This window comes from Gorilla gorilla, chromosome 5, assembly GCF_029281585.2.
Source record: "Gorilla gorilla gorilla isolate KB3781 chromosome 5, NHGRI_mGorGor1-v2.1_pri, whole genome shotgun sequence".
NCBI lineage: Eukaryota > Metazoa > Chordata > Mammalia > Primates > Hominidae > Gorilla > Gorilla gorilla.
In genome coordinates this window covers 158228428-158244251 of record NC_073229.2, presented here as the reverse complement: position 1 = coordinate 158244251, position 15824 = coordinate 158228428, and the positions used below count along the sequence as shown (strand labels likewise).

Genomic DNA, 15824 nt, shown 5'->3' with positions numbered 1-15824 from the left:
TCTTGAACTCCTGGGCTCAAGTGATCCACTTACCTCAACCTCCTAAAATGCTGGGATTAGAGGTGTGAGCCACTGTGCCCTGTCCCAGCATTTTTTCTATTATTACTATATACTTCTATGGAGTCCCTTGGATGCAGCAACAGCTATCATTTATTGCAGATGACTATGGTCAGATACTGTTCTAAATACTTTCTATATGTTAATTCATTTAATCATCACAAGAAGCTTATGAGATGGCTGCTAGTGTTGTCCTTATCTATTAGAAAAAAGGAAACTGAGGCATTTAAGAGGTTCTAGAGCTTGTAAGTGGTACAGCCAGAATTAGAACCAAGACTAGTCCTAGAACCTACTTTCAAAAGGATGCTGCAATGAAACAACATAAGGTTGATCAGAAGTTTGATTGTGTATACTCTTTTCTTCTTCCTCCTTTTCTCCTGGATTTCTTTAAATACATATTTAGTGAGCAACTCAAGGTTTCAGACACCGTGCCAAACTCTGAAGGAGTACGAACAAGGTGGTCACGACCTTGTGCTCACGGTGTTGACACACTAATAGGGAAAACAGATTAGTGAATTATCACAGCACTCTCTGTTTAATGCTCCGTCCGTGAGAGCAATATGTGCCCTGGGATCAGAGAGGAGAGCACTTGGCCCAGCCCCGGGGGAGGGAAGGTCAGAGAAGACAGAAGTGCCTTGCAAATGGGGATGGGTAGGGAGTGAGGGGGGATAGAAAAGAGGATATCAGTCAGTCCCTCAGCATAGAAGGGCAAGTGTAAAACACAGCCAGGGCCAGATGTGGTGGCTTACGCCTGTAGTCTTAGCATTCTGGGAGGCCGAGATGGGTGAATCACCTGAGGTCAGGAGTTCAAGACCAGCCTGGCCAACATGGTGAAACCCCGTCTCTATTAAAAATACAAAAAATTCGCCAGGTGTGGATGCGGTGGTGGGCACCTGTAATCCCAGCTGCTTGGGAGGCTGAAGCAGAAGAATTGCTTGAATCCCGGAGGCAGGGGTTGCAGTGAGCTGAGATTCCACCATTGCACTCCAGCCTGGGCAACAAGAGTGAAACTCCGTCAAAAAACAAATAAAACAAACAAAAAACACCACAGCTAGGCCTCATAGAAAACCCAAAGCCAAGACCCTTGTTGTGGGGCCATAGAGTCCTGCTTCTGCTTCATTCTGTGAGTTTCCATTGTCCAGCACTCACCCTTCTTTTATTATGCATGTCCCTTTTGCTCCTGCTATTACAACTTCGGCTTTGGCCTGCTAGGGCCCAGACCTGAAGCCCCAGCTCATATGATCTATTGACACAAACATTCACTATGATGCCGGATACAGCAGCGTGGCCCTCTCAACTTCCATCCTGCCTTCCCTCCCACTGGAGAGATTGATTAGAAAGCTACATTTCCCAGGTTTCCTTGCAGCAGGGGTGTAGATATCAGTTAGATGCACCTGCACGAAGATGAATATGAAGGGAGTGTGTTTGTTTTCTTTTTTGTTTTCCTCTTTGGGGAGTTTCTGCTATCCTAGGGAATCAGGCAGATATGAGATTTTCCTGAGGTGACATTCCAGTATCTATAGCTTCCTAGAGAATGCAGGTATGGGAGCAGAAATGGTCTGCTCTCTGGGTTTAAACAATGCATTCCTAAACTCATGGCTCCATTGAGCAGCTTAGATGTAGGAGCCCAGCTGATGAGTCAGCTCTGTATTATTCTGGGAGTCATTCCTGAATGCTTGGAATCTTTCAGGCTTTCCAATGAAAATATAAGCACCCAATTCTCTGTGCTAAATTTCTTCCTACTTGAAGTTCCTGCACTGAACTACGATCGATAGATCGGTATAACAATCCCTAACCTAATCAGAGAGAAAAAAGATCTGAAAGAGAGGACCCTAGCCTGTCCTATCGGCTCCCTGAGCATGAGACATCTACTCCTGGTTAATTTAATTTTGCTGGAGGCTGGTGGGGGGCAGGAGTGGGTGGGGAGATGGGAACCACAATAAAGTGTGAGACAAGACTGTCTAAAAGAATATCAGGTCAAGGAGGCGATGATTGGCATCTCCACCATATAGTTCATGATGGGACCAGATTGCAGAGGTCGAGTCAGGAAGTGGCAAGAGATGGACCTGGAGGGATCAGCCCATGCAAGACCCTGTGGGGCATTTTAAGCCTCATGAAGAAATTTAGATCAACCCTAAGAACAACTAGAAGTTGGAGAAAAGTTTAAAACAACTGAAAGCCATTTAAGTATTTAGATTTTAGAAAAAATCTTGGCACCACCGTGGAGAATGGGCTTAGGAAAGCAAGAATGCCCACAGGAAGACCTGTTAGAGGCTATTGCAGCTCTCCCCATGGGAGATTATAAGGTGGCCCGGATTTAGAGAGTGGTAATGGGGATGAGGAGGACTGAATGGAGGTACAAGGTTTTTAGTAAACATGGTCATCTGGAGAGAACTATACTTCTCCAACATATTCATAGGGGCAGAACCAAGTTTTGTGGGGCCTGATGTTTATAAAATTTGGGGGCCCTGTTTTAAAAAATAAGAATACAGGCCAGGTGCAGTGGCTCACACCTGTAATCCCAGCTTTTTGGGAGGCCGAGGCGGGCGGATCACGAGGTCAGGAGATCGAGACCATCCTGGCTAACATGGTGAAACCCTGTCTCTACTAAAAATACAAAAATTTAGCCAGGCATGGTGGCGGGTGACTGCAGTCCCACCTACTTGGGAGGCTGAGGCAGGAAAATGGCGTGAACCCGGGAGCTGGCAGTAAGCCAAGATTACACCACTGCACTCCAGCCTGGGCGACAGAGTGAGACTCTGTCTCAAAAAAAAAAAAAAAAAAATGTGAATATTTATTTTGATAAATTACAATTTTTAAAAGATTTAGACAGGGTCTATCTAGCTCTGCCACCCAGGCTGAGGTACAGTGGTGTGATCTCAGCTCAGTGGCATGATCTCAGCTCACTGAAACCTCTGCCTCCCAGGCTCAGGCAATCCTACCTCAGCCTCCCAAGCAGCTGGGACTACAGACATGTGCCACCATGCCTAGCTAATTTTTGTATTTTTTGTAGAGAAAAAGTTTCACCATATTGTCCAGGCTGGTTTCAAACTCCTGGGCTCAAACGATCTGTCCGTCTTGGTCTCCCAAAGTGCTGGGATTACAGGCATGAGCTATCATGCCTGGCAGTAAATTACAAATGATAAAAAGCTGCCAAGCATTACAAAAATTGCATAATCCAGGAATTACCTGATACACTTCCATAATACTTTTTTCCCTTCATTTTTTGATTGCACACATTTTGATCTTTTTTTTGTAACACAATTTTTTTGTGACATTACTTTCTATATAAAGAAAATAAAAGAACCCAGTTTGTCCTCTAGCATGGCCCTCTGCCATGGCCCTGGGAGCTGTAGGACAAGTTCACACTGACAGATAGCCTCTAGCCCTGTGCTTTTCCATCTTTGTGCCACGTGAGTGATAATGTGGGATATGCACGGCATGAGATGGCATAGTGAGGAGCAAGAGAATTCCTGGAAGTCTTTTCTATACCAAGAGAGCTAGTGAGGGCTTAACTGTATATTAGTTAAGTGCTTGTGAACCATCCGTGAGAAACCAAAACCAGGCCCAGTACAGTGGCTCACGCTTGTAATTCCAGCACTTTGGGAGGCCGAGGCAGGTGGATCACTTGAGGTCAGGAGTTTGAGAATGGCCTGGCCAACATGGTGAAACCTCATCTCTACTAAAAATACAAAAAAAAAAAAAAAAATTAGCTGGGCATGGTGGTGTGCACCTGTAATCTCAGCTACTCAGGAGGCTGAGGGAGGAGAACCACTTGAACCCGGGAGGCAGAGGTTACAGTGAGCCGAGATTGTGCCACTGCACTCCAGCCTCCTGACAGAGTGAGACTCTGTCTAAAAAAAAAATACAAAAAAAAATTTTTTTTCCAACTTCACTGATCTTAAGTCAGATCCCAAATATTCCATGGCCACCCTTGTGTCACATGACACAAAGGAAACAAGATGTTGCTGGCCAGGTGCAAAGCATTAGTGGTCTTAACTGATTGCAGTTATTTCATTTTAGCAAATTTTACAAAACATATCATTATATAAATGCATTGCTGGGTGCCTCCCAGGGCCTTGGAAGGGCTGGTGTGGGTGAGGGGCCCTGCAGCTTAAACTTCATTAGCTTCCCGATTAATCTGCTTCTGCACACATGAAAAAGGACTTATCTAGTTGAGTCTGGTGTCATTCCTAGTTCTTGGTTTAAAGCAACAGAAACCAACTCCAACTTGGAAACTGTAGTCAAGAATAACTCCTCAAATCCTGCTTTGAGCTAATCTAGCCACCACTGAGCACATACCTAACAGTGTATATCTAGCAACTCTGACATTAAATATTTTGGCCAGAGCCACTGCCACCATCCTCACTGGAAGGTGGGGCCTGTAGATCCTGCTACTTTGTGCTACAGCTTCTGATGCAAAATCCAGGGTGTATGAACTGCTTGGCAGAGCCTGGTCCTAAGAGAAAAGGGAGTATCAGGCCTTTCCAGCTTCTGTTTAGGAGACAGGTTCTTCCTTGCAGAGGGGGATTCCCAACACAGGAAGGATCTTCTGATCCTGGGCAGCCTAGAAGAAAATAAAAGCCCGTGACAAGCTCTAACATGTCCACCTGAGCTGAAATGTAATGCGTTCATCTTCAGAAGCTGAGCACAAGGTTTCGCATTTCAGTAAGCTTTCTGCTCCAGATTTTCCCTGAGTTATTCAGACTATTTAAACTTGGAAAGTAGTCATTTTCTGTGCAGTGCCCTCCTTATTGTCTAGCAAACAAGGGACATGTAATGAAAGCAGACCAGAGTTCCCAACCCAATAACTACTGCTTGTTGTCATGTATGATCAAGCAACTTTTTCTGACTTCATGGTATCAAAGGCAGGTTAATCTCAAGGAAAGGGTTAATCATTGAACAGCTTTTTGTTAATGCCCGCCATCCAAGGGTCATGGCAATCTGACTGAGAGAGATTTTTTAAGTTAAAAATACTTTATTTGGAAAAATAGCTAATCAAAGGAAGAACAGTGCTCATTCCACGTAGCTGGGCAGTACAAAGACAGACATAGGCCAAACTAATAGATACGACGTTGGTGTGACTTAAAGGGAGATGATAATTTGAACAGCCCCATCAGTTGCCCAAATGTACCTTTGAGCAAATTAGAAAAAGCTGCACTTTCTTCAGGTTAGTATTGTCATATTCTGGAAGATTTGCTTTATAAATAAGCAAACTTCTGCTGTCTGCAAATGAGAATGACCCACTTAGAGTTGTACTGTGTCCAAATTGCACAATGGTATATGGCAGCCCTAAGTATGAAGAAATTTTCTTCAAATTTATATTTATTATATATACAATCTGATGGAAGCATTAAGCAAACAACTTTTAAGACAGTACTTTTTACACATGATTTACCACCTCAACCTATTAGTTATTTTCAGTTGTTCCAAGTTTCCTTCCAGTCTCTACCAATAGGCGCATATATTTTAAGAAAGTATTGTAATAGTAATGAGTATGCAACTTTCTGTATGCCACTTTGATTCTCCCACTTAAAATAATTGAAAAAACATTTTCTTGCATTGCTACATTGTCTTTCTTTTAATGATTCATCACGTTATATCAAGCAAACATACCATAAAGAATTTAACCACACTTACTTTGTAATTTGAGGAACTTTAATCAACATGTTATGAGTGATAATATTCTACACCTAAGGAAAGAAGTCATAATGAAAACTTTGAGATAGAGAAGTTATTTAGATAGTATAAACAGTGAAATAATAAACATCCTTCCAAACAATCATACCAAGATGAATATTTTATTGCAATTAGGCTAAACAAGAAGTGAATTTGTATTTGGAATTTTTTTTGTTTGCATAAAGACCATATTTTCCCATTTGTGTTTACAGTGTAATGAACCATTGTAGAAGGTGCATTCCACATCAATGTGCACTGCAGGGTGCACTGCAGGGAAACAATAGGGTGTAGTGAAAAGCATTTGGGTTTTGGAATCAAATGGACTTGAACTGCTGTGCTCTGAAATGTTAAGTTCTGCATAAAAAGACTTGTGCAAGAGTGCTCATAACAGTTTTATGTCTAATAGCAAAGAATTGGAAACAGCCCAGATGTCCATCAATAGGAAAATGGATAAACTGTGGTGTATTCACCCATATAACACTATTCAGCAATAAACAAAATGAACTACTAATATACATAAAAACATGGATGGATATCAAAACTATGCTCAGTGAAAGACTCCTTACACAAGGCTGCATTCTCTGTGGTTCCATTATATGAACTAAGGTTTAGAACAAGCAAAGGTAATCTATGTGGAAAAATATCAGAAAATTGGTTGCTTCCGGAGCTTTTCTGTCTCAAAAAAAAGAACCTAGTATTGAACTCTATTTAATAATATGCATTCTGAAGTATTTCAACTTACTTTGATATGTATAAAAACTAATATGGATCGACTGATGGATAGAAGAATTGTTATATATAGAGGTGAATGAGCAAGCATGGTGAAATGTCGAGTGTAGGTTTTCCTGTGGGATTCAAATTTTTATAATTCAACATTGGAAAATGTTTTGATCTTGGAAATGTTTCATAAACTTCTCGGTTTCAGTTTCTGCAAAATGGAAGTAACGGTATTTACTTCACAAGGTTGTTGTGAAGCTTTTAAAAAATTGCCATGAAAATAGGCATGCTCTATGGTAGATGTTTACGAGCCCTGTGAAGCTGCTTGTCTTTCATCCCCTCTTCCCCGCTGTGCCAGTTTATAAGTCAGGATAGGTGTTTTTGGATTTGGTAGCATTGCCTATGAGCAGTGGTCCAAAGTGGTATGTAGCAAAATTATTGGGTTTATGAAGAATGAACTGTCTGCTGTCTGCTGATTATGAATTCCTTGAGTGGAGGAACAGATTTTAATAATGGAAGTGGCTCAAACTCCAGGGAAGATGGATAGCCTGTGGTTATACTTGGTCTAAAGGAATTGGCAGAAACAGAGAGGAAGGACAAAATGTCATAGGCAATCATCATATGGATTTTAACATTTAAAAACTAAATAGTTATTTAGTCACTAAAAGCTCTATTTGTGAGCACTCATTTATCTAACAAATATTTATTAAGTGTCTACTGCATGCCTGGCATTGTGCTAGGAGCTGGACGAATGTGCAAGATAGAAATAGGTGCCTGCCCTCTTGGAGCATACATTCTAGTGTTGCTAAAGTTTATTGGATTTACAGGGATCAGTCTGTTAGCCAGCAAATACTTACTGAGTATTTGCTGAGTGCCAGACACGCAGAATACTATAATAAACTAAACAAACATAGTCCATACTCTCAGAGAGTTTGCAATCTAGCAGAAAAGGCAGATTAAATCAAATCAACTGTATTAAATACACTATAGTGTGCAAAAGGCTGGGAAGGAGAAGTACAGGGTTCTTAACAGAATTGAGGCAGAGTTTCCCCCCTCTAGTCTGGGTGAAAAAAATTTTCTCCCCTAAACTTTTCTCTGAGTTAAGAGATTGAGGTAAGTACAAACAGAGCTTGAGATAGCCAGTGGCCCAGGTCAGGTCACCAGCAGAATAAAGAACAGAATTAGGAGCACCAGGAGGTGATGTTGTCAGTTGCATTGCTGAGCATTCTTTTTGACTCCTGGTTGGCTTACTATGCCTGTGGATCTCCTGTATGGTTTGGCTACACAAAACAGAGTGAGAACTGTTGAACTGCTTTTAACCATAGTAAAGTATTCTGGAATGAGGTTTGTCTTCTGCCTAGTCAAGCACTATAGCAAACACTCTAACACTCCCATGGGACCAAGAAGCTGCTAGAAACACAGGTTGTGGGATCACGAAACAAAGCAATGATACAACTAACCCACTGCAAGAACATTTTCCCCCTAATGAGGTCATTGGTTCTGAGCAGAAAGAAGTTAGAAGCCAAGAGAATATAGAGAACTTACGGGAAACATATGTGTCTCACAGATAGAAACTGGGACTCCTATATAATTATAATGCACCCTGGGAACAAATAAAATGAGTTGTTTCAAACCATGGTTGCATTACGCATTCTTTAGTGGGGACACTGATGTGTGGGATTCTGAACTTCTCACCCTCTTAATCAGAAGGGGCCTGGATTATGCCTGGAGGACTTCCATTTTCTAGCACTATCAGCAGACATACAACGGGTACATAACAAATACTAGTTGAATTATTATAGGTTTGTTTCCATTTGCTACCTGTTTCCCTGAAAGATAAGAAAAATATAGAATTATTTAATGACAAGCAAAGGAAATGTACAAATAAGTGAATTTAGAGCTTTGAAGTGATTCAGTTAAAATGTTGAAAAGAAGTAACAAAAATTTAGCTTCTGCTTATACAAGCACAAATTTGTTTTCCTGTCCAGAGAAATGCCTGTGACCAAAAGCCATATTTCATGGCATCTTCTTAAAGTCGAGTAGGTCTGAAACCATAGGAAGCCAAGAAAATCAGAGAAGGACAAGGCTGGGAAGTTAGAATATAGGAGAGTTACAGCTTTAGACCTCCTGGATTCATAATCTCAGCTCTACCACTGATTAGCTGTGAGACTGTAGCCAAGTTACCCAACCTCCATTTCCTCTTCTATAATGTTGGTACCTGCCTCAAAGTCATCATTTGCGTTATTGCGCTTAGCACAATTTCTGGCACATAAGTGCTCCATACATGTCAGTTTTTATTCCAAATGATTTTTAAGATGATCTCAATTTCCTCTATAAGGCTTTTTTTTTTTAAATAAACATGATTTGTTGAATGAATAACTGAAGGTAAAATGTCATAACCCTGTAAGACTTTTTTATAAATATGTTCACAAATCAGAAAAAGATCCTCTCTCATGACCTGATTTTGTTTGAGATTACATGACCACCACACGCACACAATGGGCCACTTAGTCTGGCCTCTCTGAGTGAGGAGTATCCTCCTCCTACCTAGGCAAACATGAAACCTAACAGAGGATTCAGTGTTAATTTGTCTCTTAAAGACAATTCTGCATTAAGAAACGGATTACTTTGCTATAACCTCAGCACATAAAAAGTCTAGGCCGGGCGCGGTGGCTCACGCCTGTAATCCCAGCACTTTGGGAGGCCGAGGCGGGCGGATCACGAGGTCAGGAGATCGAGACCATCCTGGCTAACACGGTGAAACCCCGTCTCTACTAAAAATACAAAAAATTAGCCGGGTGTGGTAGTGGGCGCCTGTAGTCCCAGCTACTAGGGAGGCTGAGGCAGGAGAATGGCGTGAACCCAGGAGGTGGAGTTTGCAGTGAGCCGAGATCGCGCCACTGCACTCCAGCCTGGGCGACAAAGCAAGACTCCGTCTCAAAAAAAAAAAAAAAAAAAAAAAAAAAAAAAAAGTCTAAAGAATCTGCGCATTCTGAGTTTGTGTATTTTTGGTCTCAGGCTGTGATTTATCTGACAGGCCTTGGAGAGAAAGATATAGGCCTTTACCTAGATCAAAATCAGGTTGAAACAATAAAGGTATTTTATGCTTTGTGTAAGCTGGTAAATACCATGACTTTTGGAATAAGTCTTGCTGAAAAATTGACACACTTTTCCTTCTGGTATGTCTTTGCATAAATTGTTCCTCTTTCTGCAAGATTAACTGATACCATCTGTGAGTATTCTATCCCCACTCTCAGCTTGCATTTAAATCTGCATGTTTCCTTTCTCTGCCTCTTTTCAAAGGTGCTAGAATACAAGAGCTACCCTTAGCTAATGGCCAAACACTCCGTCTGAGCTCCCTTTCTTTTAACCCCTTGCTTCCAACTCTGCATCTAAAGGCAAAAACAATCCTCTGACTCACGGCCCTCCCCCTGCCTGTGATAGGCTGCTTGGAATAGCAACAGCCTGTGTCACCGAAAAGGGCAAAGCCTTCGGAAATAGAAACAAAGTTGGTCACAAATCACATTAGCTTTGCCCGAAGTTTTTCCCCACAGTCTTCTTTAGCATGCTATTATGGGGAAAGTGACCACTCCTGGGAGCGGGGGTGGTCGGGGCGGTTTGGTGGCGGGGAAGCGGCTGTAACTTCTACGTGACCATGGTACCTGTTGAAAACACGGAGGGCCCCAGTCTGCTGAACCAGAAGGGGACAGCCGTGGAGACGGAGGGCAGCGGCAGCCGGCATCCTCCCTGGGCGAGAGGTAAAGTGAGCCTGCAGTGCTCGGGTGACCGCAGAGAAGCAAGCTGTACTCATCTCCCGAGTGTACTGTCTCTTGAGTCCCGTGTGTGTGTGTGTGTGTGTGTGTGTGTGTGTGTGTGTGTGTGTGTGTATGCGCGCGCGCGCATGTGGGCGCGCTGGATGTGTGGAGAGAAGGGGACAGGGTCTGGTGGGACGTGGGATAGCTCGGAGCTGTAATGTTGTGAAGATCGAAGTCTTGGTGGAACCTTATGTGCCAAGAAAATACAGGTTACACATCCACCACTGGTATGATGGGTCCCCTTGATTGTGTTTACATAATACAATGTATGGATGTTTTTCATATTGGAACGGTCCACCGGCAAAGGTAGTCTCATTTGTAAACACACACAAGCACACGCTTGCCCACACTTTTACATTTATTGTCACAAATGGACACTGTGTAACCAGTTGACATTATAACCACTGTTTTAAAAATCAGTATTTTAAACAGGCTTCATAAAATTATTAGTTATGTAATCAATGAGAACACAAACTTCCTTTTTAAATTCCCAGCACGTTTGTGATGAATTTGAGCGTTATTCAGAGCCTGAAACGGTTGCTTTGCTGGGTTCTGCCTTCTTTAAAACTGGCCTTGCAAACTGAGGTTTGTTTGCTATGTTGACCTTCTGAAGGTGAAATCTGGAAAAGTTTTAATTCATTTAATGATCTTTGATAAATCAGAGGCTGGTCTTCACTTCCACATTTACAATTCCCACAAATACATTGTACACTTTTTGCTGCCTCTTCCTGCTCATTTAGTTTGTGCTGAAAGGAATAGAAAGTAATTGTAATACAAAATGACAACAAATGCAAAAAATCTTCTCTTTCCTACTACTTTCCTCAGCTGTGTATTCTTAATCAGATATTACATTCCCAAGCAGCATATAGAAGTTTCATGCAAAATCCAATACACTAAATGATACAAAAGACATCTGCCTTTCTCTTGGGAATGGTCCTAATACTGACGTTTGCCTTGTGGGTTTGTCTGATCTTGGGGAATCGAACCTGTGACCCCTAACATAGAGGCATGAAGCGGCCCTCTTCAGGAGTGGAGAAGCCCTCCATCTTCCATGTCCTGATCTCTTCTCTTGCTTTCACACTTCTCGTCAAGAATGAAGCCGGGCGTGGTGGCTCATGCCTGTAATCTCAGCACTTTGGGAGGCTGAGGTGGGCAGATCACTTGAGGCCAGGAGTTCAAGACAAGCCTGGCCAACAGAGCGGAAACCCTATCTCTACTAAAAATACAGAAAAATAAAAAAATTAGCTGGGCATAGTGGCACATACCTGTAATCTCAGCTACTCAGGAGGCTGAGGTACAAGAATGACTTGGAGGTTACAGTGAGCTGAGATCACGACACTGCACTCCAGCCTGGGTGACAGAGTGAAACTCTGTCTAAAATAATAATAATAATAATAATAATAATAATAATAATAATAATAAAGAATATCTGGGATCATCTTTCAATATGGCCTGCCCTCTCCTATGCAGAAGTACCCTTTTCCCTAAGCGCTTGCTACTCATTGGCCCACAAGTTCCCTAAGAGCAGGCAAGGGAAACTTATATTCGGAGATAAAGGGAAAGAGTTGCAAAGTTCTTTTCTCCAAATTCCTGGGAACATGAGCTGCAGTGTAGACTGCAGAGCAAGCTGAGGTGGTGATGTTAACAAAAGGGCTCACTCACTGAATACAGTCAGTGATAATGTCACAAAGAAGATGAAAAGAAACTGCCTAGGAAGGGCCTTTGTAGTAACCATTAAAAATGAACTGTTTATTTTGATATGGCTTTGAAGGTACAATGTGCTCTTAATAGCTTATATTGTACAAATTCACAATTATCCAGAAGAAAGATAATGTGTATTTACATTTGCAATAGTTGGTTACATGCACAAAATTCAACTTAAAGTGCAACTGTTTATGTTGTTGTAAAGAAATAATAAATGAATAAGTACCATAAATTATCTTTCAAATTTAATTTTAAATTAACTTTCATTATGTAGAAGAGAAAGCCTAAATGTTTCCTTAAAATGTCAGATGAATACAACTTTGATTTGTGCTATACATAATCTGCATTTAGATGAATGCAAACCTTTTATTTTCTACTTTTGTAAATTTTCTTAACTTATCTTAAACATCTTTTGGCACCCAAAAGCAATTATACATACATATGTATAAATGTATGCATAGTGCAGACTTGCTTTATGGTTTTCTTAAGTTACTTAAAGTCTCCATTCATTAATACTGGGATTGTATCTTCATCTATTTTATGAAGGTGTTGAGATTTAATGAGGTAATATTTGTCAAATACTCCTTTTGGCTTCTTCATATTTTCAACTTCTATAGTTTTCATTTAAGATATTCAGAGTATTTAAATTATGCTCAACAATTATCATAATATGTCTGCATTTGAAGGTAGCAAGCTTTTCTACATTCCTAGATGGAAAAATCAAAGCACAAAGAGGAATGAGTTATATAACTCAGGACAAGGTAATTAAATCATGTGAGATACTGAAAAACAAAACAAAACCAACCCCCTAAGGTCTGCAGTTGAACTCCCTTGATGCTACTGTGCACAGTGAAAAATTTTGGCAGGTCTTTCTTGACTAACCCTCTTTAACTGAAAAGAATGCTTTGTTCCAATGACTAGAAGCTAATGAACTTAATTCATTTTCAATAAGCTATGACTCAAAGTGGTTACATTTTTAGTAAATTTTTTCAGCTTTCATGGACATGTTCCAATCCATCTTAATATAGGACAGGATTAAGCTCAGTTTGAAATTCTGGTGCCTAGAGTTGACAACAGATATAAGTGAAGTGAGATATTAGACGGATGGAGCAACTCACACAAGGGAAATCTGAGGTCAGAAGATGTGTGATCGGCCCACGGTCACACAGAGGATGGTGCAGAACTGACCCTGGTGGCCTCTGGCCCAGGAGATTCAATACTGACTTCTACTTCAGCTCCCAGGCTTCCTTTATTTCATGATCCAAACAATTGGCTGGGGACAGAGTCCTCTTAAGTTTCCCTTCACTCCCAACTGTCCAAAGGTTCAGAGACCAAGAACAATATTTACTGTATGAGTGCAGGTTGTCAGCACTGCAGAACTCTCTGGCACTGGGACCAAGAACATGAAGAACGGGACTCACGAACTCAGCTGAAAGGATTGTCCTTTATCCCCTCTGAAGATGCCACAGTCTGGAATTTAAGAAATACACGCTTCTGCTCAGCAGATGAACATTCTAAGGCAGTTGTTCTCAAAACACTTTTAAAGCTGTGAACTCCTTTTTCCTAAATGGAAGCTGGGCAGGTGGTGAGTATGTAAGATGTAACTGTAACTAAGTTCCTACTGAGTGCTGTTCTCCCGGGTTTAGCTTAAACTGGGTCCCCTGGAATTTCATCAGGCCTGGCTTTCTCAGGCCTTGTCAGTCAGCTCTAGGGGAAGTCAACTTGTAAAAGAGACGGAGACTTGGAAACAAACTCATCCTTAGGGAAGAGAAAGTCAGGCCAACCAGCTTGAGCAGATGTCAGAGCTTTGGTTGTGAGAAGACAGATTCTAGTAAGAGGCCAGTTACCTTGGGCAGACCCAGGCATCTCAGAGTTTTTGATGCTGGGCCATTCCCATTTTTCCACACTTTCTATATATTAAAAACAACTAAGCATCAAAACCCGTGACAAAAATTATAGTGCTTTAAAAACATATGTATTTAACAAGTCAACATCTGATAACAATGATTGTGTCTACTGTGATACGTATTTCCAAGGAAATAACAGGTTTTTTTTTTGTTGTTGTTTTGTTTTTTCTGAGATGGAGTCTCGCTCTGTCACCTAGGCTGGAGTAAGATGGCGCGATCTTGGCTCACTGCAACCTCTGCCTCCCAGTTTCAAGAGATTTTCATGCCTCAGCATCCTGAGCAGCTGGCTAATTTTTGTATTTTTAGTAGAGATGGGGTTTTACCATGCTGGCCAGGCTGGTCTCCAACTCCTAACCTCAGGTGATCCACCTACCTTGGCCTCCCAAACTGCTGGGATTACAGGTGTGATCCACAGTGCCTGGCTGGAAATGACAGGATTTTTAGACGTGTTCATTTATGGAGGACCACTTGCTCTTCTGTGTGGTCATGAGACCAGATTTAAACATAAATATCTCCCCTTTCAGTCCAGTCAGCATATCTCTGTGACTGTACATTTAACCTCACTTGGAAATCACATCAAAAGTCTAGATTTGAGGCTTTTCACCACTGTGAGCACTGGGCAAATGGTTCCTCTGGGATCTCTTGGGAAGGGAAAAGGCTGCGAACATGGTGGGAGATGTTTCTCTGCAAACTCTGGGTGCTATGCATCGTACGCGGCAGTGGTCTTGCTCCTCTCTAAGGATGTGTCACCCAGAGAGAGCAGAGAGGTTGCCACAGACCCCCTCCCAGGCTCTGAAGCAGCAGCAGACACACGCTGCAGGAAGCCTGCCCTGCCAGGGCCTGGCAGAGCCAGACCAAGCCAGCCTGAGAGCAGCCGGCCAAGCGGTTGGGCCCATCTGAGCAGGCTGAGATTAGCTGGTGCACACCAGCATGCCTGAACCAGTTTTTACAGCCATTCTGATAGGTCGGTGCCTCTGTCCTAGTTGTTAAATATTCTCAACATCACCGTTCTCTCTGTCAGATTACCAACAGTTGCTGAAGCAGCTGAGAGCCCAGGAATAGGCCTGATGGTAGCTGTTAGGACCTGAATATGAGCCCACAGGGTATCTTTCCTGTGAATTCTCAAGAGGGTGGTCTTTAGTGGTCTAGAGCTTACACTAGTTGGTAGAGACAGAACTCAAAATACACTGAATCTACCTTGGAGCAGCCGAAGGAAGCTGAGATTTGCATGTGTAGATAAAAGATGAATCCACCAATTTGAAATTGCAATTTTTAATTGCTGTAGGTATGTAGGATTTTATTATTCATTCAAGAATAGTTCATTTTAGAATCATGGTTTCATAGGGAGCATTTTATTGGTACTATCTAGCCTTTGGGTTAAAAAAGTTCTGAGAGCTCTAAAGGGCCCTCCGTTACTTTGCAACAGTTGAAACAGCTATTTCCTCAGTGTATGAGCAAGAACGGGTTATATAAGATTTTAAAATGGAATAGAGTCAGAGCTCCTTCATTCAGTATTTTTTCTCATGAACAGTCTCCCCCAGAAGGATGAGTTATTGAAAAAATTAATGCAATGGAAGCCACTTAAAAGATACCAAGTTATGGTGATGAGAAAGGAAAAGTTGGAATTGGCTCCTTCCCAAGAGGCTGTTTGACCAAATATCAAATGTGGATGATTTTTCATCCCTTCTTCCCTTCAGAAGTACTCAATCTCAGTTAATGTCACTGAACGTGACATCCCCCAAAATACTTCCCAGCTGAAACTGAGTCAAATATATTACCTTTAGAGTAAATCATAAATTCAAATGTTTTTTTCTGTATTATTTCGTTTTGTCTTTGCACACTGGTATCATTTTTCTTCCCATGTTGTAGCACACTTATTTATGCATTTGCTAAATGACTATGCCCCAGTAATACACTAATCATTCTTTTTAAAAATTTAAGACAG

General features: G+C 41.6%; 1 protein-coding gene across 2 annotated transcripts in view; it reads left to right on the top strand.

Annotated features, from left to right (window-relative positions):
• Positions 1-9925: 9925 nt before the first annotated feature.
• Positions 9926-15824, top strand: part of SLC2A12 (solute carrier family 2 member 12) — a 61843-nt gene continuing 55944 nt past the window's right edge. The window contains exon 1 of one of the 2 annotated variants that reach the window (XM_019029774.4): positions 9926-10211. In XM_019029774.4, coding sequence (XP_018885319.3) covers positions 10109-10211 — 103 coding nt within the window. In that variant the 5' untranslated portion in view covers positions 9926-10108. The remainder of the gene's footprint in view (positions 10212-15824) is intronic. The other variant, XM_055392000.2, reaches the window with a different exon arrangement.